Genomic DNA, 24,932 nt, shown 5'->3' on the forward strand with positions numbered 1-24,932 from the left:
TACTTGCAGATCATTTCTGGTGAAAAATTCCTGTATATTGCGCCGTCGCAGACGGGCACGGAAATGCCTGGTAACATCACTGGCTACGTTTTAAAGAATAGAAAAACACATCTGAACACGCAACTGAATTTGTTGATTAAATAGGTATAAGCTCATTGTTGACGCGATTGTCGAGCAATTGCACTCAAGTTTTAATCTTGATGTTACTTGTACTGGTTATGTTTTAAAGAATAGAAAAGCATATTTGAACACATTGTTGGTCTGAATCTGTTGGTTACAATACTGTATAAGTTGATTGTTGACAAGATGATAGAGATTGTTGAGCGATTTTTTACATACCTAGCAGAGGAACAACAGAAAAAAATTATGAAAAACTTTGAAAGTTCGTGTTAAATGAGATCTAATGACGCAATGGACTAAAAAACAGTTCGTAATTCGTGCTAACCGAAATTCGCGTTAACCGATAAAACTTTCTATAAGATATAATACATCCCTGCCGGGACCAACATTTTGTTCATGTTAACCGAGTGTTTATCTTAAGCGAGTTTCTGTTAACGAGGGTTTACTGTAATTACATTAAAAACTTGTTTATTGAAAATGATTTGTTTCCATTATTTCATTAAATGGTTAAAGTCTAGTTTAGGCATGTACTTACCTTTTATTAGTTACTCAAGCTTCCCGGGTTTGAATCTCAGCCCGGACATGGGTGTTTCATATCCTGATCTTCACGATTAGCCGAAAGTGGCAACAAAGCAAAATAAATTAACCCAAATCGATCAATACCTACATAAATGTTCCGAAAAACTTTAAATGGTATAAATGCTCAAAAATTCTATTTATAACTAAGCTGAACAATTTAAAATTAGACTGCAATGTTCAAGTAGAGGTGTTGGTCTATATGGGAAGTGTTAAAGAGTATAGGCATTGTTGTCTGCGTCTGCATTTTTATTACACTTCATTATTGGTACAAAAATATAACTATTTACAAAAATGACTGCTAAATGTAATGGCACTTTACACTATTACTGTGAACTCACTCAAAGCTTGGGACACTGTACATCAGTTGTGGAACAAAAATATGTCCCTCCTGTGGCATGTACCAAAGGTGCCATACCATCGTTCCCTGACCATTGATGCCCCTTTCTCTGCTATCATCATCACGGCAGCATTTATGTTCCCACTAACAATTGTTGGCATGACACTTGCATCGATCACCCTCAGATTCTTAACTCCATGCACCCTGAAATTCAAAGTTGAGAGTTACATTAAGTATTGGATACCTAGGGCAGCTTTCAGACCATAATGACATATGTCATTTGTAAGGAAACCTTCAGAAATAAATGCAACCTTGAGCACATACTTGTCAAAATTATTGGGGGGGGGGGGCCTCTGATCACTGAAATAAATTAATGAATGACTCACTCCCTCCCTTTTATAAGTTTTGGCCTCAGTGTTCGTAATCTCATAAAAGCCCATGAATTCCTCAAAAATATCAACATTTTTATTCACAGTTCGAAGCAGAATATTAATTGTCCACGGATGGATATGTCACAAGTTTCGTCAACCATAAGAGCAAAATATTCCCGACTTTTAATATCTGCTACCATGGAGTGCAAAACAGATCTCCCTAATATATCAATGACTTCGTTGTGAGAGCCATTTGTAGCCCGTACGTCCCATCCACTACCCTAGTTCATGCACATCGTCTTTTGAAACTCTTTTTAGTAAATATTTTAAGACGAAGACGAAGATGGAGGGACAACGTTGAGATGGACATAAGGGAAATTGGTAGGGATGGAAAAGAGTATATAGAACTTGCTCAAGATAGGGAAAGATGGGAGGCCTGTGTTGCTGCAGCCATGAACCTTCGGGTTTAAGAAGGCTAGGGAGTTAGTTAGTTAGTTTAGTTAATAAGTTATGTGTTTTGCTGTCTCTGGTCATAGCCCCCCAAAGTTGATGGTATAGCGGTCTCAGCCCCCCGAAGTTGATGGTCTAGAACATTTCAAATGTGTATTTAAAGTTAAGTTCATGGGGCACAATTCAGAGTAAACTTTACAAGAGAAACAAAATAATACATTAGATCCTCTTACACAAAATTATTTGGGGGGTCTGTCTCCACATCGTTAACATTGGGGGGGCTCAAGCCCCCCCCCCCAAGCCCCATGGAGTCTGCACCTATGACCTTGAGTGTGTGTGATTAAGAACCAACTCTCAGTCATTCTTAATCACTATCAATTGATATCAATAGTATAAGTACAGTGAAACCTCCATTTTTATGTTTTTCAGCTTACTAAGGTAAAAATGTCCGGGAACATTTTATAACATTTTGTACTCTGGAGACTATGAAGAGTCAGTGTATAGTAGGGGAGGAAATAAAATTTGGTAAAATAAAAATCAAGATTTCACTGTATTATTGATAGTAATAACATTATTACAAATAATTTCAGTGCAGGGGCCTAGTCGGTGGGGTATCTGACTGCCATGCAGAAGACCCAAGTTCAATTCCCACGGTAGGTGATCCAAGGTCGGAATTTTCCGGCCTTATCCCTGCATAAAGCAGCTCTGGGACTCACGCAGCCTCAAATCAATGAGGGGTGATGGTGACAAGAGCATGGTGCTGATCACATCACCTCCAAAATGGCCGAGATCAAGAATGTGTCGGGTCCTACCCTAAATGTGCCTTCATGGTATAGTGCACCAGTAACTTTACCTTTTACCTTACCCTGTGTGTGTGGGGGGATATGGTTAAAATTATGCCAGCACTTGTCAACAATATCATGAATAATTTTTGAAATATTGATGTGAAAATTGAAAATATTTACCAACCTGAGTTTTGCATCAACCACAGCGTTTACATCCGTCTCTGAACCCATTCTGCACGTACCCACAGGGTGGAAAGAAGTGAGTGTCAGATGCCTTACATAGCACTCCCAGTACTCATCAGTACCAAACGTAAATGTTTCACAGCCTGGGAATGGTCTAGTGTTGATTTTGGCACCTAGCATTTGAAATGCTTCTGTTTCAACAATTTTTATGACTACTTTTATTCCTGGAAATAATTAATAAAAATAAGATTAAATGTCGTTAAGTAGGACTGAGCTGACACTACTTTTATCCAATGTTGATGCTCTTGCAAGGAAAGGGTGTAAAGTCAGCTAAGAAGGCAGTTCAAAGATTGATAATAACGCATTTTGTTGATAAATATAAAAAAAATAAACCAAATCACTCAATCTAACAGAAAAGTGAATATGATGAATTCTCCAAGGACAAAATGCAAAAATACCAAAACAAAGTAAGGCAAGAAAAAAACTGTCTGCTAAAACTGGTTATATTTTGTTAATATAATATCAAATTATTCTTCTAAACAAACATGGAGGACCATTACATCCAGATTGGATATCATCATAGGAAAATATCCTAGGAGGGAAAAGCAGCACTTTAGTACTTGAAATCAAATCTGAATAAATAATAAATTAATCATATTTTTATTTCCATTTTTCTTAATTCAAGGAATTTAAACATTACACTCAAATTATCACAAAAAAAAGGTGGAAAAGAACTATTAAAATTAGTCTATGACCAAATTAAACAGACTTGTTATCCCTCTTATGATTAATACAGTTTGAAACCGTTAAAATATTATGTATTTTGATTTGTGTATATAACCTATGTTCTTTCTGTGATGTAACTTTTGCGATGCCACATATGAGCACTGTTTTCAGTGTTTAAATGCATAATAAAATGGACTGCTTGAAAATATGTTTGTAGCATCAAAAACATTTAGAATACAGAAAAGTTATACCACAGATGGAATGTTGTTTTTATACATAAATCAAAGTTCATACGTTGAACACTCAAGTAATATATTGTGTACATGTGCTGCAAAACTTAATTTATATGGGTCATGATATAATTTAAAATATTACTGAAAAATAGTTTTCTGCTTACCTACCCTGAATAAGTGTTTGAACATCCATAGGATGTGTTAAGTACTGTGGATCTATGACCAGAGGATCACGATGGTTTTTGCTTCTCAAATGAACGTCTCCTCGACTCCTTGGACGAAGAAGAACTGGCAACAGGCTTATTGCAGTTTCACCATGCAAGTAACTAAAGTAATTGTCCCACACCTATAAAGGCAAAGTCATATTAGATTTTGTCATTGTTACAAATTGACAAATGTGGAATTCTGTAAATATTTAGTGGTTACTGCAGCATTAAAAGAGTTCCGAGTTTCTGTGTGACTAAATTTCAAAAACTAAAACCTACAAACAGAAACCTTAGGTTTTTACGATCATGATAAAACATATTTAATAGGGTGAAGTTGATACGACTTGCAACAAATATCATGACATTGCCAATATTCTTAAGAATTTCCATCAATACCAATACCAAAGCTTGAAACAGTGTAACAATTATTAAAAGTTGTATTCAGAATATATATGTAATTCACTCATATTTGATGAATTAGATAAAAAGTAATAGAAATATCAAAATGGCTATAATTTGATTATGAAATTCATTTTTTTGCCACATTGTACTGACAAAGTAAACCAGTTATGGAAATGTTCCTTGAGCACTCACTTTCCAAAATGATGGTTTGTTTACAATGTATTACCCTTGTTTACTTGCAGTACAAAATGAATATAGTCTTATCTTCATAAAAATATTCCTTTTGTGTTCAATAAAAAAAAAGATGTCACGACTGGTTATGGATGCAGAATGCCAGATATTTTAAAATTAAATCATAGTTTTGCTTTTGAAGTGCTAATTATTGACAGGTTACAATCAAATTGATCAGTAATTAGTAGTTTTTCACCTTTTTGTCAAAGCCAGTAATTTTGATAATTTTATTAGTTTCCACCTGTTTATAGATTTGATACAAAAATGAGAGAAATAGCCGATGTCAGACAGCAACTATCAGCATTGCACTACACAGTATTATGACAGAATTGTACTCACCGTCTGCTTCAAGTTTAGAACATTCTTGAATACAACCCCTCCGTCAATAGAAGCACCCCAGGGGAGAAGTGTTATCTGGATATCTGGGGCATCACTGGAATTATTTGTATTATTGATGAACCCAACTACTTCAGCACCTCCTGAAGTCCACACACCTGCAAAAGTGCATCAAAATAAATAATTTCTTTCCAACATTTACTAATTTTCTTTTTATAATCATGTAACAGTAATGCAACCACCATTTCACCAATTATTTAAAAATATATTCATAGTATCCAAATTCTCTGCAGAATATACATAAATAAATATTCTCTCATCATTTTCCAAACATTATGTTGTTATGAACAAGCTTTCGTTTCAGTTTGATGGTTCCTGCATGGTTAGCACTCTCGCCTTTGGTGTGAACAGTCCTGGGTTCAATCCCTGATCAGAGGCATAAGCTTTTTATGTTGCACCAGTACCATGAGTACCAGAGTGCTGCAGAAAGAGCATTTTGCTCGATGTTCGCACAGATGGCGCTACATAGCAGGAATTGAGAGCTTTTTCACTAGAGTGAATAACGCTCGAACAGGCAAAATGAGCGGTATACACTTGAAGCTCAGTAGTACACATATACCCGTAATTTGTCTGTGGTAGTGGGCCCTCAAATATTGATCGTGAGGTGAAAGATGCAGTGAAATTGAAACTCAAGTAACTGTAGTCATCATCTTCATGTTAAAATGTAATTTAGTCTATCTTACCAATACACAGTGATATATGCAAATAGATGATTGTGGGTTGAAACTATCAAGGCAACTATTTCACATTTATGTCTGCGATTATTGTCACATTAAAATGATATTCCAAATGCATATGCTCGAGGGTGGGGGACTAGAATGAGTATGAGGACAGTGGTACCATGCAGTACTCTAATGAGGACAATTGGAGAGCTACTTGAAACAGTAGCTCTGGTCTGGAAAGCCAGACAACAGCAACAATGGGGCTCAGTGCTCTGATTGCATGTCTCAATGAAAAGCTGCTTCACTATGAAATGGCAGAAAAAATGTCAATTTATAACATTTAATGAACATTTTCATCACCTCTGAAGTGCGATGGAGGTTCAGTGCAACTGGTTTTTGATATTGTTCTAATAATTTTGATGGCCATTGCCACCATCTCCATTGGATGAGTACTTCAGTTCTTTGTATCTATTTACTACCGCATCTTTCATTTACCAAAGTATGAACTAACTAACTAACTCCCTAGCCTTCTTAAACCCGAAGGTTCATGGCTGCAGCAACACAGGCCTTCCATCTGTCCCTATCTTGAGTAAGATCTATATACTCTTTTCCATCCCTACCGATTTCCTTTAGGTCCATCTCAACGTTGTCCCTCCATCTTCGTCTTGGCCTTCCTACAGGTCTCTTACCATCAGGTTTCCCAACAAGAATCCTGTGAACTCCTCTTTCCTCTCCCATTCGTGCCACATGGCCTGCCCACCTAAGTCTTCTTGATTTAATTATTCTAATAATATCTGGACATGAATACAAATTATGTAGTTCTAAATTATGTAACCTTCTCCACTCACCTGTCTCCTCATCCCTTTTAGGTCCAAAGATTTTCCTAAGGATCTTATTTTCAAATACTCTCAATTTATGTTCCTCTTTCAATGTAAGGGACCAAGTTTCACATCCATATAATACTACAGGCAAAATTACTGTTTTGTATATTTTAACTTAGTTTCTTAGATACTAAACGAGAAGACAAAGTATGAGCTAACAAAATTTCTAATAAGCTAGAAATATGTTAAATTATTTATTTATATTAAAATATCTAGTTGTACTTTCACCAGGAAAGTTAAATGTGTAATGGAAGGGATTGGGGGGTAAGATTGAAGAATGTAAAATCAGGGTTTCACTGAATTTGTACTGATTTAGCCCTACTTCAAACATACCTGTCCCACTTAGAAAGTAATCCACCATTGACTTGGGTGAGAGCAGGGAGTACAGCGACACTTCTGCCGGAGAGTTGACGGTGACCAAATCCATTCCTGTAGTGATGTGGTCCTGAAGATTTCTACCAACAGGTAGATCTCTGATTAGTCTTATCTATAAAAGAAATTTACATTGTAAAGTCTTATTTTACACTGGCTAATTACATTTTATTTAGTAAAAAAAATAGTTGTCATTCATTAAGTTCATCCTACAGAATACATAATAATGGATAGAATTTCCACGATTTCATTTTTTTTGTAAGGGTGATATGTTCCTGAATCATACAGATATCCATGTTATGGAAAGAAATAGTTAAATTAAGGTGCTTTGTTAAGATCCATGCATGCATATTTCTCTTTACATAATAGAGCATATTTTAGCCATTTTTCAGTCATATTCAGCGTATCTTTATTCTTCCAAGGTATAAAGTGCTTTCTTTTACTCACATATTTTTCAAGTGCATTAAATTTGCTTCTCTTGTATCAGTGAAAGTAGAAAGAAGCTTTTCTATGTACAGAGCTTATTTGACTTACCACAGGCTGTCATCTACATGTGGAAATTAACACAGAGTAGTTATTGTACCTTTGCAACTAAGTGAACTACAAAGAAGTATGTGAAAATATCTCAGTATATGCATTTGTTTTCAAACAGTACTTGTTTACTATGTCTGAAAATTGATAGAATGAAAATATTGGAGGCTGAAATAGTCTTATGCCATTGTACTGGTAAATACATTTGTATTTGCTATTTAATATTATAAGAAGCACATTCCTTTTTTTTCTTCTAAGGGGTAAATTTTACAAACTTATTGTTTAGATCATCAGATTCACTGGAGTGTAATAAAGAAAATAGTTCCATGAATTATACAATTCAGATTTGTGACAAGTTTGTGATATGCCTCCTCTTGTAGAAACATGGACTGTGCTCTTTATAATGCAGTGTGTCCGGCTTAATCGTCCAATAAAAGAAAAATTCATAACTTGAGATGTATTCGAGATATTTCTACAGAGTTTAGTTCTACAAAAAGAGTAACTCAAAATGTTTTTTCTGTATGGTTCCTCCACACATACGCATGCACGTCATTTTTGGCATGAGTATCAATTACGACCAACTGACAATGTTCCCACGTTTAAAGCCACCAAGAAATGAGACAAAAACGCCTTCGGGAAACCGGCAGTGTGCAGTCAATGTCGGGTCACCACACAAAGCATGCAGTTTCAGAGGCTAGTGTTGGAAGAAATCCACACGTTCTTCCAACGAAGCCCTAGGAAGTCCATCCGACGTGCAAGTAGGGAATTACAGATACCTAAGTCGACAGTACATGATGTTCTCCATAAACGATTGCGTCTATGGGCATACAAATCGCAGCTTTGTCAGAAACTCAAACCTCAGGACAAGCTGCTGCGGATAGCATTCGCGGAAGAAATTCTTGCTAAAATTGATGAAAACGAGGCATACCTCGATCCGCTTTTTTCAGATGAGTGTACGTTCCACACTTCTGGGAAGGTGAATAAACACAACTGTCGCATCTGGGGAACGGAATCACCCCTCGTGGTGAGAGAACACGAATGTGACTCTCCAAAAGTAAATGTCTGGTGTGCATTGTTGAATAACATGGTTAAATGGAGCAAATTACCTGGATATGTTGGGAGTTGTACATTGTGCCACAACTTCCTCGTGACCTGATATTCCAGCAAGATGGCGCGCCGTGTCATTATGCAGGAATTGTCAGAGATTTTTTGGACCGTGAATTTCCTGGGCGTTGGATTGGTAAGGGTAGCCACCCAATTTCTTGGCCCCCTAGAAGCCCACACATTATGCCACTTGATTTTTCCCTTTGTGGGTTTGTAAAAAATCAAATGTATCGAACACCAGTTTGTGATCTACGTGATCTGCGTCATTGCATTCGTGTAGCTATCAACAATGTTACGCCTGCAATGCTGAACAACACGTGGAGAGAGATAGAATACAGATTAGATGTGTCGTGCATACTAGGTATGAAAAAAACATTTTGAGTTACTCTTTTTGTAGAACTAAACTCTGTAGAAATATCTCAAATACATATCAAGTTATGAATTTTTCTTTTATTGGACGTTTAAGCCAGACACCCTGCATTAAATAGTCAATAAAATTAATAACCTATTTCTTTTTCTATTTTGGATATTTTCTATCTCTTCAATTAATTGCAATAATGGGGATGAATGATGAACTGATAAAATTGTTGACTCTACAAACATCATGTTACAGGTACCTCTGGCTTCGTAGTGTGTTACGCTGACCACTCCACCATGGAGACCAGTAAAAGTTATAATCAACTTTAAAATTGTAATGAGATTTTCAAAGACAAAGAAAACTATAAAATGTTTCAAATTATTTTATTTCATACTTTGCCAATATTGGTAAAATAAATATTTTTTTGTTACAAGAGACAAGTAGGATAAGCGTGAACTATTTTTTGTTCTGCACAAACTGGCACTGACATCAAAGTATTTTCATAAAGTTGAAACAGAGCACTAGTTGAGATTGAACATGCCACACATACCCCAAGTTTGCGCAAATGTTTGGCTGGCCCAATGCCAGAAAGCATGAGAAGCTTTGGTGAACCCAAAGCACCAGCACACAGTATGACTTCCTTGCTGGCCACCACTTGGTGCTTGCGGTAATCCATGAAGCTACTCACGACCACTCCGAGAGCTCTGCGGGAGCTGTCAAAGAGAATCTGAAAGGAAACATAAATCCAGAATCCATAAATACACATTCCTCATTCAATTACTTTTCATGTGTAGGAGAATTTTTCAAATGATGTCTTGTTGGAATATCGTAAGATTGGGAGAGATTAATTAATACTCTATCAGTAATGGCCCATAAAGGCATATCAGAGCGTTGGTCAAATTTTTCTAATAGACCGCAAGATGTTGCAAAATTCAGACATTTATTATTACAGTTATGAATACAGTGGAACCTTGATTTTACATTTTCCTCCATTATGCATTCAACCATCATGGTCCCAACAGAGCAAAATGATATAAAAATTTCCTGCATTTTAAGCGTTTTTAGTTCGTTGCCTCAAAAATGTAAAATGCATTTTCCTACCCTGTTTTGTCACGAAATGATGCAAAATGAACTGCAAAATGTGAAATAGACTCTTAAACACGAAATTTACCGTTTATATACCAATGCAACACTTTCTGAAGTATCCTGTGAGTTATGCAATTCACGGAAAATTGATTAATTTTATTTTCCTGTAGTTTACGGTTATTACAAGCATAAGAAAACAGTTATGCATAACTGTATCTTTAGTCAAAATGAAAATAAATGTCTGATGAAAGGAGCGTGTGTTCTCCTGAAACATCACAAAGAAAAAACTGTTTTCTTATGCTTGTAATAACCGTAAACTACAGGAAAATAATTCTATAATGCAAGCAATGCGTACATACAAGAAAAACTATTGATTAATTTTGCTGTAAATATTTGAGAAGCAAAAATATACCCTTTTATACAGGAATAAACTTAATATCCTGGTAATAATTTAATGTGCTATTAGAAGGGATATGTTTATTTTGTGTAGTAAGTGCAGTTTTTAAATTAAATTTGGGATTATATTCACATTTTTAAAACCAAAATGTCATTTTATATACCGGTTTTTCACCGCTATAACAGCGAAATTTCATTTTATTTACCACTTTTGAACCGGAAATTCACTCTGTTTTTGTACCGAAATTTTGCTTTTTTATTCATCAAAAATATGTGCCTCTAAGCATTCATAATTATACACAAAATAATAATTTAATCACAAAATTGATTTTTCCCATCAATATTGTAAAAATACTGGAAATCATGTATTTTGAATAATTTCGAGGATATTTAGACTCCACAAAAGTGTCATACGTCATTTTTGCAGATCCTCCAAGACACCAGGCATCTGGAAAAGAATGAGCCAGTATCGGTGATTAAATTCCTAAAAGATACTTTCAGATATAGATATCACCGGTATCAGTTCAGCCCTAATATAAAGAGAGAAAATTCACATACTCTACTTTTGTAAAATAATGTCTAAATATAAAATGTATTATCCATGGCAAAACTATTGCCATCATGAGGTTAGATAATTAAAATGGTGAATGGCTCATTCAGGTTCTTCATAGAACAATGAAGACTTGACTTTACATTTTCCTGTATTATAAATTCATTCTTATGGTTACAATAGAGTAAAATGCTTTACAAATTTCCTGGGTTTTACATTTTCTTGTATTCTAAGTATTTTTCACTTTGGCCTCTTGAAAAATATAAAATCGAGGTTTTACTGTGTTTGCAATTTTAAACTGGATTGGTAGAATATGGGTATCAGTATTGTATCAAAGTTTTTACCACGTGTCCTTGTTATCACTAGAGCTTGGAAGTTGATGACCTAAAGAAATTGATGCATAAAGTGACTTCAAGTTGTTAAAATTACCTACTTTTCTCAAATAAGCAATAAAATTACTTTACATCCAAATGTGTAATGAAAAAGAATCACATTCTTGAATAATTTGACACAACTGGATGCTTAAAGTTCTGAAGCTAAGAAAAATATAACAATTTAGTGCAATTTATGTTTGACATTCTTCTACCATTTCTAGGGAATTTTATGTGACTGAAAAGTTCTTTAAGCAATTTCTTGAGCGGCAACCGCCACGAAAACTCGGACCCTCTTGCCTCAATCCTTTTGCATAATACAATTTGTACTGTATGGACACTACTTTCATAGAAGAATGGCAAAGAAAAAAAATATAGCTCACAGCCAAACAAATTTACAGTGGAGCCCCAATTTTTTTATGGATTTTACATTTTCCTGTATTTTAAGGTTTTCATCGTGGTCACCTAATGGGCGCAAAACCGAGGTTTCACTGTACATATACTTCCTGTCCTATTTGTTAGATTTGAAATATGATAAAACATCAGGATGAACAAACCTTTTCGACAAAGCCATTTGTAAACACCTTCAAGTTTGGGAACTCTGTGCTGGGTGCCAGGAATGCAGAATCAGTGCTAAACCTTGCTCCATTTCTACTTGTCACTTGGACTTGCATAAAACCTACAAAAAGACAAGCACAAGTAAGGTACAAATGTAGAACTGAATTTAGAAAGTTGGCTGATTTAGTAAAACTTACATGTAACAATGTAATTTGCAGAATGATCAGTATTAAGTTGGAGATGAGTGATGATATGATGAATAAGTACTCACAAACATCCATGCTCAGGCTGGGATTTGAACCTGGGATCCGTGGAGTTGTAGCAGTCTAAATCTTACAATAGATTTGGGGGACCGTAGTTAGGCTAGTTCAGCCTCGAGCACTCGCTAAGTGAAAGGGACGGTTATCCCGGTAAGAGGGGCCAAGCCCCTGTGAAGTAAGAACTCACGCACATTCAATTTAACACTTCACTTGACTGAACTCGGGGCGGGGTGAGGAAAGACATAGGAGATGTTCGTTACCTGCTGTTCTGTTGGAAGATCTTGTCCTCTGAAGTACTCGCTTCGATGGGGTCCTAACCTGTAATAAAACGTAACTAGGAAGCGTACTTCTTCTTTAACTCCCAACTTTGCCCTACATAGTCCTGAAATTCTAGATGATTGCTTCCATTCGTAATATTTTCTTTTTCTTTTTACTTTTACTATTTAGGAGCTCATTTGCTAAGACTTAATGTGATGTAAAATAGAAGGCAACTCAGCACGACTCTGGAGCTCACTAGCAATTACTGTAATCAATGTAAACTAAAGCAACTAAGAACGAGATTTTCTCACGTGGACTATTTATTTGGAATTTGAACTTTTGATCACTAATTCCATTGCCTCAACCGTGTCCTTTGGCAACGGAGTTTTCCAACTCCGCCGAAGGTCGCTGGCGTGATTAGCTTTTAAGAAGCTCTTTTCCAATGCTTCAGCGGGACCCTTTTTTATAATATGATTAGCTTTATGACGTTCGGGGTCCTGGGTTCGAGTCACGGCTGGGCGTGATACGGCACGATGTGCTAACCACTCTGCCACGGGACCGGCTTGTATCTGTAAAAATCTGTATAACTTTTTTACACACAAGTACACATTGCTTACATTGTAGAATTATTTCTCTTCTACTTTACGGTTGTTACAAGCACACAAATACAATTTTTGTTGTAACGTTTTGGGAGAACACATGACTGATGAGAGATATAATTCCATATCACTGCAACCCTAATTAAAAAGTAATCATTCTATTGGGAAACAGTTATTTGAAATGTTATATTGTCTAATTAAGAATTTCTTTAATAAAGTGCTAATGGTATCCACTAAGTTTGTAGCCACACACCAAGCACATTTATGTGGTCGACTTTCAATCTTGCCACTCAAGTTTCTGGATTTGAGTGCCAGCCTGGGTGTTCTTTGTGAGTTTTCATCAATTTCATCTAACTGTCATTCGCCCTTATCACTGTGAAGGTCAAAAGTGGTAGAAAAGGGATGTAAAATAACAAAAATACAGATACAGAACTCTGGAAAAGATTAGTGTACTTGATCATAATCTTATTGGTGTTCTTCAGTACTGATCTCAACATTGGATGAAACTGTTACCAGATCACCCCTAATTACTTAATCGGAAAAAATGCACCTTTTGCAAGGTAATCAAGAGAAAGTTAAAAACCTGCATCTGGCCTGGAGTTAACATCATGAACTGAAAATCCCATTTCCTTTGCAGCTTGGAGCATTACTGGGGCCAGTGAAGATGTCCACCGAAGATCTTCTATGAACTGGGGACCATGCTTTGAATGATGATGATGCATACCTGAAATGAACAAAGAACAAAAGTGTCAAGTCAACTCTCTATCTTGAGTTTTTGGACTTTTAACCACTGTATAAAATATTTAAGTACCTACGTTTTGGAGGCTGATTCTGCCTCTGTCCTCAGGGTATATCTAACGAATCATTGTTCAGTCCCTGGACACATGATGTGCTGGGGGACGGCATCTAATATGGGGTGTAAAATCTGCTGCCTTGGAGGATTATTTTCAGTGGCCCAGGCTCCACCTCATCTGGTGGTCACATCAAGACCTGTTTATATGTGTAAAGTGCCAGGGAGAATTATATGTGGTGGCCCAGGCTCCACTTTGTCAGAAACTCATGGGTTGATAATTTTAGTAATCAACCAGAAAAAGTGAAATTAATCTCCTTCGGTGCCGCTTATCTGTCAGAGCCTGAATGGTTGTGGGCATACATTTCTCCCAGTGCGTGTGCTACACTGATCCTAGTTTGTAGGGTTGGAGATGTATCTGTACAGACGCCAAACCCCAAAACCATGTGCGTTCAGGGACTGTACAATGATTCACTAGATATACACACTACCCTGAGGACGGAGGCAGAACCAGCCTCCGAAACGTAGGTACTTAAATATTTAATACAGTGGTTAAAAGTCCAAAAACTTAAGACGAATGAATCACCACTGTTCAGCTATAAAGAAGAACTCTCTCTAGTCTGCATGTATGGAAAAGTGAAAACAGACAAGGAGCACTAGAGTTGTGGTAAAATAAATCAATTCCACTCTTCTGGAAGACTTCCTAATTATCCTATAAAACTTGTGAAAATAACAAACATTCGGAACCATTACAAATATTATTATTGGATATTGTAGGTTTTATTGTAGGTGCTGGCTGTGCAACTGAACGTGTTTTACCGATTTTATATAGACCCCAGGTCTAAGAGGTCTCATGGAAGATGGGGAACTTTTTAAAACTGGTTGTTTTTAGACAGGAATGTTGGCAGTGATTGTTTCAAGTGTTTCTTAACCAAACCTCTAACCTAATCCTTTTCTAACACTTAGTGACGCAGCATTATGATTAGTGCCTAGAGAAAATATGAACCTAATGAAGGTGGCAGTTGTACCCTGAAACGTCATTTTCTAAACTTCATACTCACTCACGTAAGTAAGTTCAATTTTATACTAATTTAGTATTGCTTATATAGGTTTATTTTATATCTATCTTCCTTCACACCATAAAAAAATAGCTAATGCACACCATATTAAATAAATAATTTCAAGACAGAATAAGTTCCATTCAGCACATGGTGTTAAGATATTCTCATAAATAAAATTAATATGTAAATATCAAAGTCAATATTATATACTCTGAATGACTCAAAAATGGTAGACAGATCATTAAGAGTGTAAGTTCTCTATAGACAACCAACCCCGAGGCACTTACACAAAAAATTACATACGAGGTGTGATTGTGTGCGAGGAAAAGGGAGCTTGTTTTGTCTTCGAAGGATCCTGAAAAGATAGGAAAAGAAAGCTTGTTGTGTCCTAGAAGGATTCTTAAAAGGTCACGGCTCTATCTCTGATTAGTTGCAAGCTGCAGCCTGTTGAGTGTTGACTTGTGTAGTGTTGTCAGTGGATTATTGTGCATGCAGAACAATGGATGAAAAGAACTGAACAACGGGTGTGAAAATTTTGATTTAAAACTGGAAAATTAGATTCGAAGACCTATGAACTGTTGAAAATAACGTTCAGTGATATGTGTGTGTGTGTAGGGCAAGTGTTTCTAACTGGTGTAGCTGATTTAAAGATTGCCACCAATCAGTTGATGATAGGTTGCATGTGAAGACAATGTTACTCAATTTTTTTTATAATACCGGTATTGTGCACCAGGAATATGACCCCAGGGGCAGACAGCAGCGAGACAAGAACTGGATCCTGCACCACGATAACGTACCAGCTCATGGTGCATTCCAAATCACTGAATTTCTGTGTTTCCCCACTCCCTATTCAACAGATCTAGCACCAGCAGACTTTTTACATATTTCCAAAATTGAAATTGCCACTCAAATGAAAGCGGTTTGAGTTAATCGAAGAGATCCAGGCAAATACGGTGAAATGTCGAAACATCCTCAAGAAGAACTTCCAGGAATGCTTCCAAAAGCAGAAACACAGTTGGAGTCTGTGTGTTCAATCAGGAGGAGACTACTTTGAAGGAGATTCATCCAGTAGCGAAGCGTAGTCTTACGAAGGAGGCAAGCAATGTTTCAGTACAACAAAACATGTAGTACAACGACATGCCGAGGGGAAAGATTCAAGGTTTATAGCCTCATTTACCCAGTCGCTGGATTTGTCAAAATATCGTAATAAAGTGACTGTACTAAAAATAAACCATATGATCCGCAAACGTCACATTTACTTTTTTAAAAAAATCCAGGTAACGTTATTCATATGATATTAAACGTTTTGCATATGCGAACTTTCCGCATACGACTAAAGGGAGACGGCATTTCTTACTTACTTATTAGTACCTTTATTTGTTCATTATTATTTAATATGGTCAAACGGTGACCAAACCGATTTAGATAAAAAAAAATGGGAATCGTTTGTTTATTTTACGCTGCATGATGTAATTTAGTATTTTTGGGCACCCTAAAAACCGCATTGGAGTAACTTAAACACTAAATAAAAAGTTAAACACAAACAATAAAAAATTCATTTCAAAGCAAAGAAACACATGCATAGACGATGTACTCACCACAATAAATTTCAAACTCTTGGTGTTGGTCGACCCCCTTCCACGATTTTCATTTTAACACTTATCTCTCTCGAGCTAAACGAAGCAATTTTCAATTGCTCAATAATACACCCGCACTTCACATCAACGCGTTAAATACGCGTTCATTCCGATAAATTCACAGCACAAAACACGAAGCAACAATCACTCACACTATCCCACGCGCTTTCCACAACTGCAAATACAAGCATCCACACAAGATCACTTTGAAAATCTCTGAAACAACAGAAAGTGATACCAACCTATTTCCTTAATTTTATCCGTCACAAAGGAAAGATATATCAGTTTGGAGATAAAAATTACGCGGAGGAATCAGAATCATTTCAGCAGAACGAGTATGTACATTAATATTTAAGTAATAAAGTGTCATTCAATGGCGTGCCCGGGGCGAAGGGGGGGGGGGGTGGATGGTAGACATAACCCCCTTTTGGCCCAGTATATCTAAGAAAAAACGTCAAAGGAAGGAAAAGATGACAAAATGGGGACCGTAAAAAGACCCTGGGAACACCACTTGCGTCATAATAATAGAACTTAAAACATATTCGGGCCTCCCCGATGGCGCAGTGGTAGTGTCGTCGCCTTGTAATCAAGGGGTTCCGGGTTCGATACCCGGTGGAGGCACAAGTGTTTCAGATCCCATTTTAAACTGTAGGTCCAGTCCCGATTAGCCTTACTGTGCATAAAGTGGACTTAAAACAACAAATCAATCAATCAATCATTAAAACATATTCTTGTGCTCATAATATGCAGAATGTATACGATTTACTTCTATGCCATGTACAAATATCAGTAGATAGTTCTTTCTCAGATAGCTTTATTTTCACCCCAAGTTTTATTCAAAAGCAGTCAATTTATTGATTGTAAAATTTGTGAAAGAGCTCACATGAATTACTGCGTAAATAATTTGGCAGTTGCAAACACTGGTAGCGGTCAACACTTCTGGCGTAATTTGAGCTGGACCGACCAGGAAGCAGGGTGCGGGACCAAGGTCCGTCCAATCTTCCCTCCCTCCCTGAGAAAACTCTTCACGGGGGTGCAGAAATTTCACTGCCCCAACTCCCAATGTCAACTTTTTTTACGCGTTTTACATTTCGCGAAATCTAAAATAATTTGTAATATAATATGATATATATGGAATTTAGAACAGTGACAATAACTTATTTTAGTTATTTTATGACTAACAATTATTATTATATTTGCGATCTTGTTTACGTGTTCATGAAGACAAATATTCGTTACTAGTTTTTTGCTGGCAACGTACCCATAGATGAATCCTTCTGCTTTCGGTTGAACTCGGCTATTTTCGGGAATCACGCAAGCTCGGAAAGCACAGCTTTTTGTAGAAGCTTTGTGGACGGGTTCCACTAAAATTTCACGCTTCGCCATGTGACTCCTTCGGAGGCCTTATTTTCCCGCAGAACGGCTGCAAGCATTGAGGCTGGTGCTTGCTACAGAGCAGCTGGGGGAGTTTGCGGCCGCATTTTTTCGCGAAATCGAGTGCGATGGAAACTAAATATGGTTAGAACATTAAGTACATTAAATGATATTCGAATTATGCAAGCAGTGCTTGCATTGCTTGTACTATATCTTCGCCTCTGGATTCATCACAATAACACTACAAACCACTTACTATCGTTCATGTAACTTCCTCTCTGAGCTCCAGACTTCTTGAAGAATGGCCAGACATGCTTGAAATCCCAGTGGCTGTTGCTCAACTTGGCCCAGGTGTCATAATCACTGGGATGCCCTCGTATATAGATCATGTTATTCAATCTGCTGCTTCCCCCAAGGATTTTACCTGCTGGCCATCTGCTTTGCTATAATAATAATATATGTGTCCTGAAGATAACAGCTAATATATCCACAAGTACATAAAATTTTACATACTATTGATTGATTTAGTTTATTTGACTTCACGTTTTGTGCCTCTTGGCTATTTTGCGAAGATGGGTGATGAAATAATGAAATTGATGAATGGACATTCACACACAACCAAGCCCGACCGGGATTCGAACCCAGGACCCTTGGCGTCGCTTTACATACTATTATTTTACAATAAGTTGTTATTACAATGGTCAACTTATCCAATTACCACTATTATTCAAGTTTACTGCGATACATGCTGTGTTTGATTTAATGGACCTAATTTTACGCAGATGAAGAAAACATGCTCTGCTGAATATATGATGTGAAAGGTATTTATGTGACATATTCATGTTTTTGTTATTTAGCATTATTTTCTTGCCATGTGTTGCTAATTGTAAGACTGAGGATTTACCAAATTCAGATTGTGACACACATGGCATTCATTATATTTTCATAATTGTTATGGCAGAGTGGTTAGCACAGTGTGTTATGATGCTAGGTGTCCCAGGTTCGAATCCCAACCTGAGCATGGATGTTTGTGAGTGTCCCTTTATCAATTTCATTGTATCATCAGTCACTCATTCTCATCTTTGCGATTAGCCAAAAGTGGCAGAAATGCAAAGTAAAATAAACCACATTAATCATAATTATTTATTTACATTTAACTGTTTTATCAAGAATTAATTACTTTATTTATATAATGCAGGATGGCACACCAAAGAAAAAAAAAAGATAGACCTCCTCCTTGTAGCCAACCATGTAAAGGGTGTTTCATAAAGTGCGCAGTTTTTGAAAATGCAATAACTCAGCTAAAATTGCATGAAAGTTGACATTTTGTTTTTTATTATTTTACACATTCACTACGATTTAATAATTTTAAAGTGAAAAGTGTCCGGCATATGCCCGTATGCAATTTAAAAGTGGAAAATGATGTCTGGCATATGTCCACCTCCGTTTCGTAAGCAGGCAGTAATTCGATCTGTGAAGTTCACCATGACTCTTGTGCAGACATCTCCGTCGATTGAACCAATTACCTGTTGGATTTCCCTCTTCAATTCGGGGACTGTTTGAGGTTTGTTCATGTACACTTGTGACTTCACATAACCCCATTAAAAGAAATCACATGGGGTGAAGTCACAAGACCTCGGAGGTCGCTCCTGGTCACCACGAAGTGAGATCATGCGGCCAGGAAACTTTTCTTGCAGTAAGGTTATTGTTTCATTGGATGTGTGCCAGGTAGCCCCGTCCTGCTGGAACCACATACTCACGGTATCCAGTTCATCCAGAGCAGGCCACACAAAATTTCTGATCATTTTCTGATAACGAGGACCGTTTACCGTAACTGCATTTTCGTTCCCATCTTAAAAAAAAAGGGCCAATCACACCTCCTGACCAAAATCTCAAACAATCCCCGAATTGAAGAGGGAAATCCAACGGGTAATTGGTTCAATCGACAGAGACGTCTGCACAAGAGTCATGGTGAACTTCACAGATCGAGTTACTGCTTGCTTACAAAACGGAGGTGGACATATGCCAGACATCATTTTTCACTTTTAAATTGCATACGGGCATATGCCGGACACTTTTCACTTTAAAATTATTAAATCGTAGTGAATGTGTAAAATAATAAAAAACAAAATGTCAACTTTCATGCAATTTTAGCTGAGTTATTGCATTTTCAAAAACTGCGCACTTTATGAAACACCCTTTATAATCCTAGTACTGCAAGTGGTCATTTTATGTAGTTTCACCTTGACGGCATTCTAATATTCAAGTAGTATCATAATTCAGCTAAAAACTTATGGCTCATTTCCAAGAATGTGTGTGAAATATACATTTTGCAATTAACCGCTCTTACATTATTGTCCATGGCCAAGCACGCATTTGCCTGTGGTACTGTCACATGCTGCCAATCATATGGCGAGAGTTGCAAGAATGGACCAATAACAGGAATGTCCAACAATGCAGAGGGGGTATCGCCGGCCTCCAGGAGTAATACTTTGTATTTGGAATTCTCAGCAAGGCGGCGAGCAACAATTGAACCAGCTGTTCCACCTCCCACTGGAAAATAATATACTTTCATGGCATAATGAAATTAAAACATACAGTATTATGAATTGGACACATTAATCAGTAACATCTTGGTATAAGTTAATACAGATAAAATTAGAACCAATGGTAACAGTTTGTTATGTAGGAGACACATTTCTTCATTTCTACAGAAGAAACTACTTACGGAAATGAGTTTCTCCAAGCTTTCCAATGTTCGTCGAGGTATTTTCTTTCATCGTGGAATATATTTGAACGGTAAATCATGTATTTTTCAAGAGAAATATCTCACCGATGCACAATTGCCACCGCTTTCACTACATGAACTGCATGCTGCGTACGTTTGATGATGTAAGCACCTGTCAGTGTTTCCAACCCCCTTTTTTTCACTATGCTTGCCTAACCTAACCAAACCTTATCGGAAATGGTTCGTGGGGCTATCCGTCAGCTACCCGTACATAATGTAAAATTTTCACATGTGACGAACACGATAGTGGGTATTTTTTGGTGAAGAAGGTTGGAAACACTGCATACCAACAAACTTGAGTCAAATGTGCCTGCCATATTGTGTGTTACAGAAGCGAAGAAAGGAATCAAAGAAATCACTCTGTATGTGAAAAATTGTGTTTGTTTTTGTGTGAAAAGCAAAATGGCACCTTGAACTATGTTCCGCAATACACAATTGGTAAGTACGAACCATGCAAAACACAAAATATCCGATTTTAATGTATCTCCGATACAACGAACTGTTACTGAACCAATATATGTAGAAGTAGCCTGTAATTTAGTACAAAATCCTGCCCTCCTTTTACATTAATTAAGGGCTAATGAACCACACATGTTCTTAGAAAATTTAAAACTTGCAATTTTGTATCAGATTGGTAATCAGTCGGTCTATCCTAAAAAGTAAAGGATCATGGAAGGAAGTTGAAGTTTGGATAAACTAATTAGCATAGTTAAAAAACGTCACTAAGCATTAGAGGTGTGCGGGATGGGATTTTTTTATATAATCGTGATGTTCAGGGCAGAGAAAACTCGAAACTTTTGATAAGTCGGGACACGTTTGAAATTTTCCGACATTCTGGAAATTTCAAATTCTACACTCAATTTTCGCCTTAAATCAATGTTTTTGCATTTCTGGAATAAAAACTAACAATTTTCGAGAAGTGCCAGACACTTACAATGCAGAAAACATTGAGAATTATCGGTAAATGTCTGTTATATCGGAGACACATTTCTTCATTTTTACAGAAGAAACTACTTACGGAAATGAGTTTCTGTAGTATTTTGAAAGTTTGTGGAGGTATTTTCTCACCGTAGAATGCTGCAGAACAAGAAATAAGCACTTTTGATATAATAAACTTGCATTTTAGTGCAAAGCGACAACATTATGCCATTGTGCCTGCAGATGGTGTGAGCGTCAAAAGTCACGCAGTCTCACCAAACGTGCCTTTTTTTTTACCAGAATTTAATTGTTTTTATTTTTTTAACTATGCTTACCTAACCCAACCTAACCTAACCTTGCCGGAAATGGTTCGTGAGGCTATCGTGAATGGTTTTTGGGGCTATCCGTCAATGGTTTTTGGGGCTATCGGGAATGGTTTTTGGGACTATCAGGATTGGTTTGTGATGACATAATGAACACGAAAGTAGGTATTTTTCGGTTAAGAAGGTTGAAACACTGCATGCCCACTCCAAATCGACAAAACACAAGCACGACGCACGATGATCCACAGCTGTGCACGCCACATTGTATGTTCCGCATCGGAAGAAAGGACCCAAAAGAATTACTCGTAATGTGAAAAATCGAAGTTATTTTCATGTAAAAAACATAATGACACCTTCAACCATGTTCCTCAATACACAATTGATAAGTACGAACCATTTAAAACTGAAAATATCCGATAGAAATGTGTCTCCGATATAACAGACATTTACCGAATTATCAACTTAGAAAATGACCATTTGGAATTTCCCGAAGTCTGAATCCGGACGGGATTTCTTTTTACCGATCCCGCACACCCATAATTTATGGAAAAATTATGATTTGAAAATCATTCTCCAGACAATACGCAGTAAGTAATCACTAAGACTGTAGTATATGTTAACGGACACAAATGTAAATTGAAGCATGCAAAATAATGCCTGTGTAGCACGATTAATTCGGGATGAAACAATCGGAACTTGGGCCACGGTTTCTAATTGCGCTACATGGAATAATCGACTACGTACCAATTATAAAATCATACTTCTCCTCTAATATATTGTCATCGAAACAGTCGCACGTTTGTGAAAAAAACTGTACGAAAAGATAATGAATCTGTACGAAAAATGGAACACACGCACACACTACAGAAAGGACAAAAAAGCAAATTTTGTCCATTTCAAATGCTTCATCTCCTAACAGTAAATTGGTAATGTCTGTTAACAGAGAGCTCATTGAAGATAATACAAGAACTCTCTGCGATGACCGGCTGCATTTTTGTTTGTGTTGTATTTCAACTAGATTGTTTATCTTTTACTTGAAGCACGGCACATGACTTGATAGATAAGCAGACGACGCGAAGTGAGACTCATGCCAGCCAGCACGTGCTTTTTCGACATAAACGACTTGTCCTTAATTCGATTATATTTACTAAAAATAAAATTAATTAATTAACTTACATCATAGAGCATTCTGTTTGGCTTGTATCTATTATTCATATTTATAAATATACCATGTTCTACAGAAAAGTTAAAAAATTGGTGACTTTTATTTCGATAGTTCCTTTAATCGATATTCGATTGCGCATTTGCGATTGCGATTGCATGTGGTGCTTTTGTACGGAATGGAAAAACATGTGTTGATTTGATTTAGATATGAGTGTTGAAGAGAAAGAGAATCCTGTCCCTACGGGATTAAAAGATTGGTAAGATTTTTAGATATACAAGAACATATCAGAACGTAAATACAGTGTGAATGCATTATTTTATTAACACATATTAAGGTTCAGTGTACGTCACGAACACATTTTAGGCTTGCGATGACGGTGTGAACGTCCCGGAAAATGATTTTTCCCCTTCTATTTCAAAACACTGAAATTACACAGCCCAAAATGTGATCAAATTAGGGGATATCATATTCCAGAATTTTACCCTAATGTCTCACTGTGATCTCACAAGGCCTAGAAACGAGAAGAAATGCCGGTAAAATTTTCGTATCCCCAAAACGTATTTCTTCAATTTTACAGGAGAAAGTACTTACCGAAATGGGTTTATTTATACTTTAGGAAGGTCTTGGAAGTTTGTTTTCACCTCGTTGAAATTTTTTTGCCGGTAAATCATGTAGTTTTCGACATTAATGTCACTCCAATGCACGAAAGCTGTTCCCTTGATGTCCGTCTACTACGTGAATCAAATATTTGCGAGCGTTTCATGACGTAACAACCGGTCAGTGTTTCCAAATACGCGGTTTTGTAACTGTGTAACAGTTCTAGAACGTAAATAAACGTGAGTTACTGTTCATCATTTCTGATTACGAACTTGCGACAACATGACGTGCACAGGATCAGTGGCGTGCTCAATGTGAGGTTGATGGGGGCTATAACCCCCCCTTTCGCCCAGTATATCTAAGTCTATTTATAAATGGTTCGTGGGCTATTTATGTATAGTTCGTGGGGCTATCCGTGAATGGTTCATGGGGCTATCCGTGAATGGTTCGTGGGGCTATCCGTGAATGGTTCGTGGGGCTATCCGTGAATGGTTCGTGGGGCTAGCGCCAATGGTTCGTGGGGCTATCCGAGAATGGTGTGTGGGGCTACGAATATTTTTTTCGAAACCAATTTTTAACTATTGAAACCTTTGCGTGGCCCTACTAACCTATCCATGCGCCAATGGTTCGTGGGGCTAGCACCAATGGTTTGTGGAGCTAGCGCCAATGGTTCGTGTGGCTATCTTCTTCACTATTGAAACCTTTGCGTGGCCTGACTAACCTATCCACGTGCCAATGGTTCGTGGGGCTAGCACCAGTGGTTCGTGGGGCTATCTTTTTCACTATTGAAACCTTTGCGTGGCCCTACTAACCTATCCACGCGCCAATGGTTCGTGGGGCTATCTTTTTCACTATTGAAACCTTTGCGTGGCCCTACTAACCTATCCACGCGCCAATGGTTCGTGGGGCTATCTTTTTCACTATTGAAACCTTTGCGTGGCCCTACTAACCTATCCACGTGCAAATGGTTCGTGGGGCTAGCGCCAATGATTCGCAATTATTTCCAATTTCACACTTTGCACATTCCTTTCCTGTCTTCAACACCCCGTGTGCAACCAAAAACTCCACCGGATCCTCAACACCCGGCACCAATTTCACAACACACCCACCACACGACACCTATAACTTCCGAGTTTCGTCAATTTTTGACATTTGTACTTACGTATTCTCCATACTAGTACCTAGATATTTTGCTATGAAGAAGGTCGCAACACTGCATAACCACTGATCATGGACTACGCTAGTCAAGATTTCTCCGCCATATCGCGTGTAAC

General features: G+C 37.3%; 2 protein-coding genes across 4 annotated transcripts in view; one reads left to right on the forward strand and one right to left on the reverse strand.

Moving 5' to 3' along the window:
- LOC145978241 (transducin beta-like protein 3) overlaps positions 1-24,932 on the forward strand; it is a 70,565-nt gene that overhangs the window by 11,666 nt on the left and 33,967 nt on the right. Inside the window, exon 1 of one of the 2 annotated variants that reach the window (XM_083110719.1) lies at positions 23,202-23,317. The exons of the other annotated variant lie outside the window; for it this stretch is intronic. Coding sequence (XP_082966845.1) covers positions 23,268-23,317 — 50 coding nt within the window. The 5' untranslated portion in view covers positions 23,202-23,267. Of the gene's footprint in view, positions 1-23,201; positions 23,318-24,932 lie in introns of those variants that run through there. 2 annotated transcript variants of the gene reach the window in all.
- Positions 936-22,957, reverse strand: LOC145978242 (glucose dehydrogenase [FAD, quinone]-like). Of its 2 annotated transcripts, XM_083110721.1 has the most exons (11): positions 22,641-22,957; positions 20,218-20,420; positions 18,124-18,310; positions 13,589-13,729; positions 11,888-12,009; positions 9,478-9,654; positions 6,896-7,049; positions 4,963-5,117; positions 3,953-4,130; positions 2,827-3,049; positions 936-1,240 (listed from the first exon to the last, which is right to left on the reverse strand). In XM_083110721.1, exons 1-11 carry the CDS (start codon positions 22,846-22,848, stop codon positions 1,060-1,062), a joined length of 1,929 nt encoding a protein of 642 aa, XP_082966847.1. In that variant the 5' UTR covers positions 22,849-22,957; the 3' UTR covers positions 936-1,059. The 2 variants fall into 2 exon arrangements, with proteins under 2 accessions (XP_082966847.1, XP_082966848.1); XM_083110722.1 differs by lacking the exon at positions 936-1,240 and having other exon boundaries at positions 2,885-3,049; positions 3,949-4,130.

This window comes from Lepisma saccharinum, chromosome 24 (genome assembly GCF_977018435.1).
Source record: "Lepisma saccharinum chromosome 24, izLepSacc3.1, whole genome shotgun sequence".
NCBI lineage: Eukaryota > Metazoa > Arthropoda > Insecta > Zygentoma > Lepismatidae > Lepisma > Lepisma saccharinum.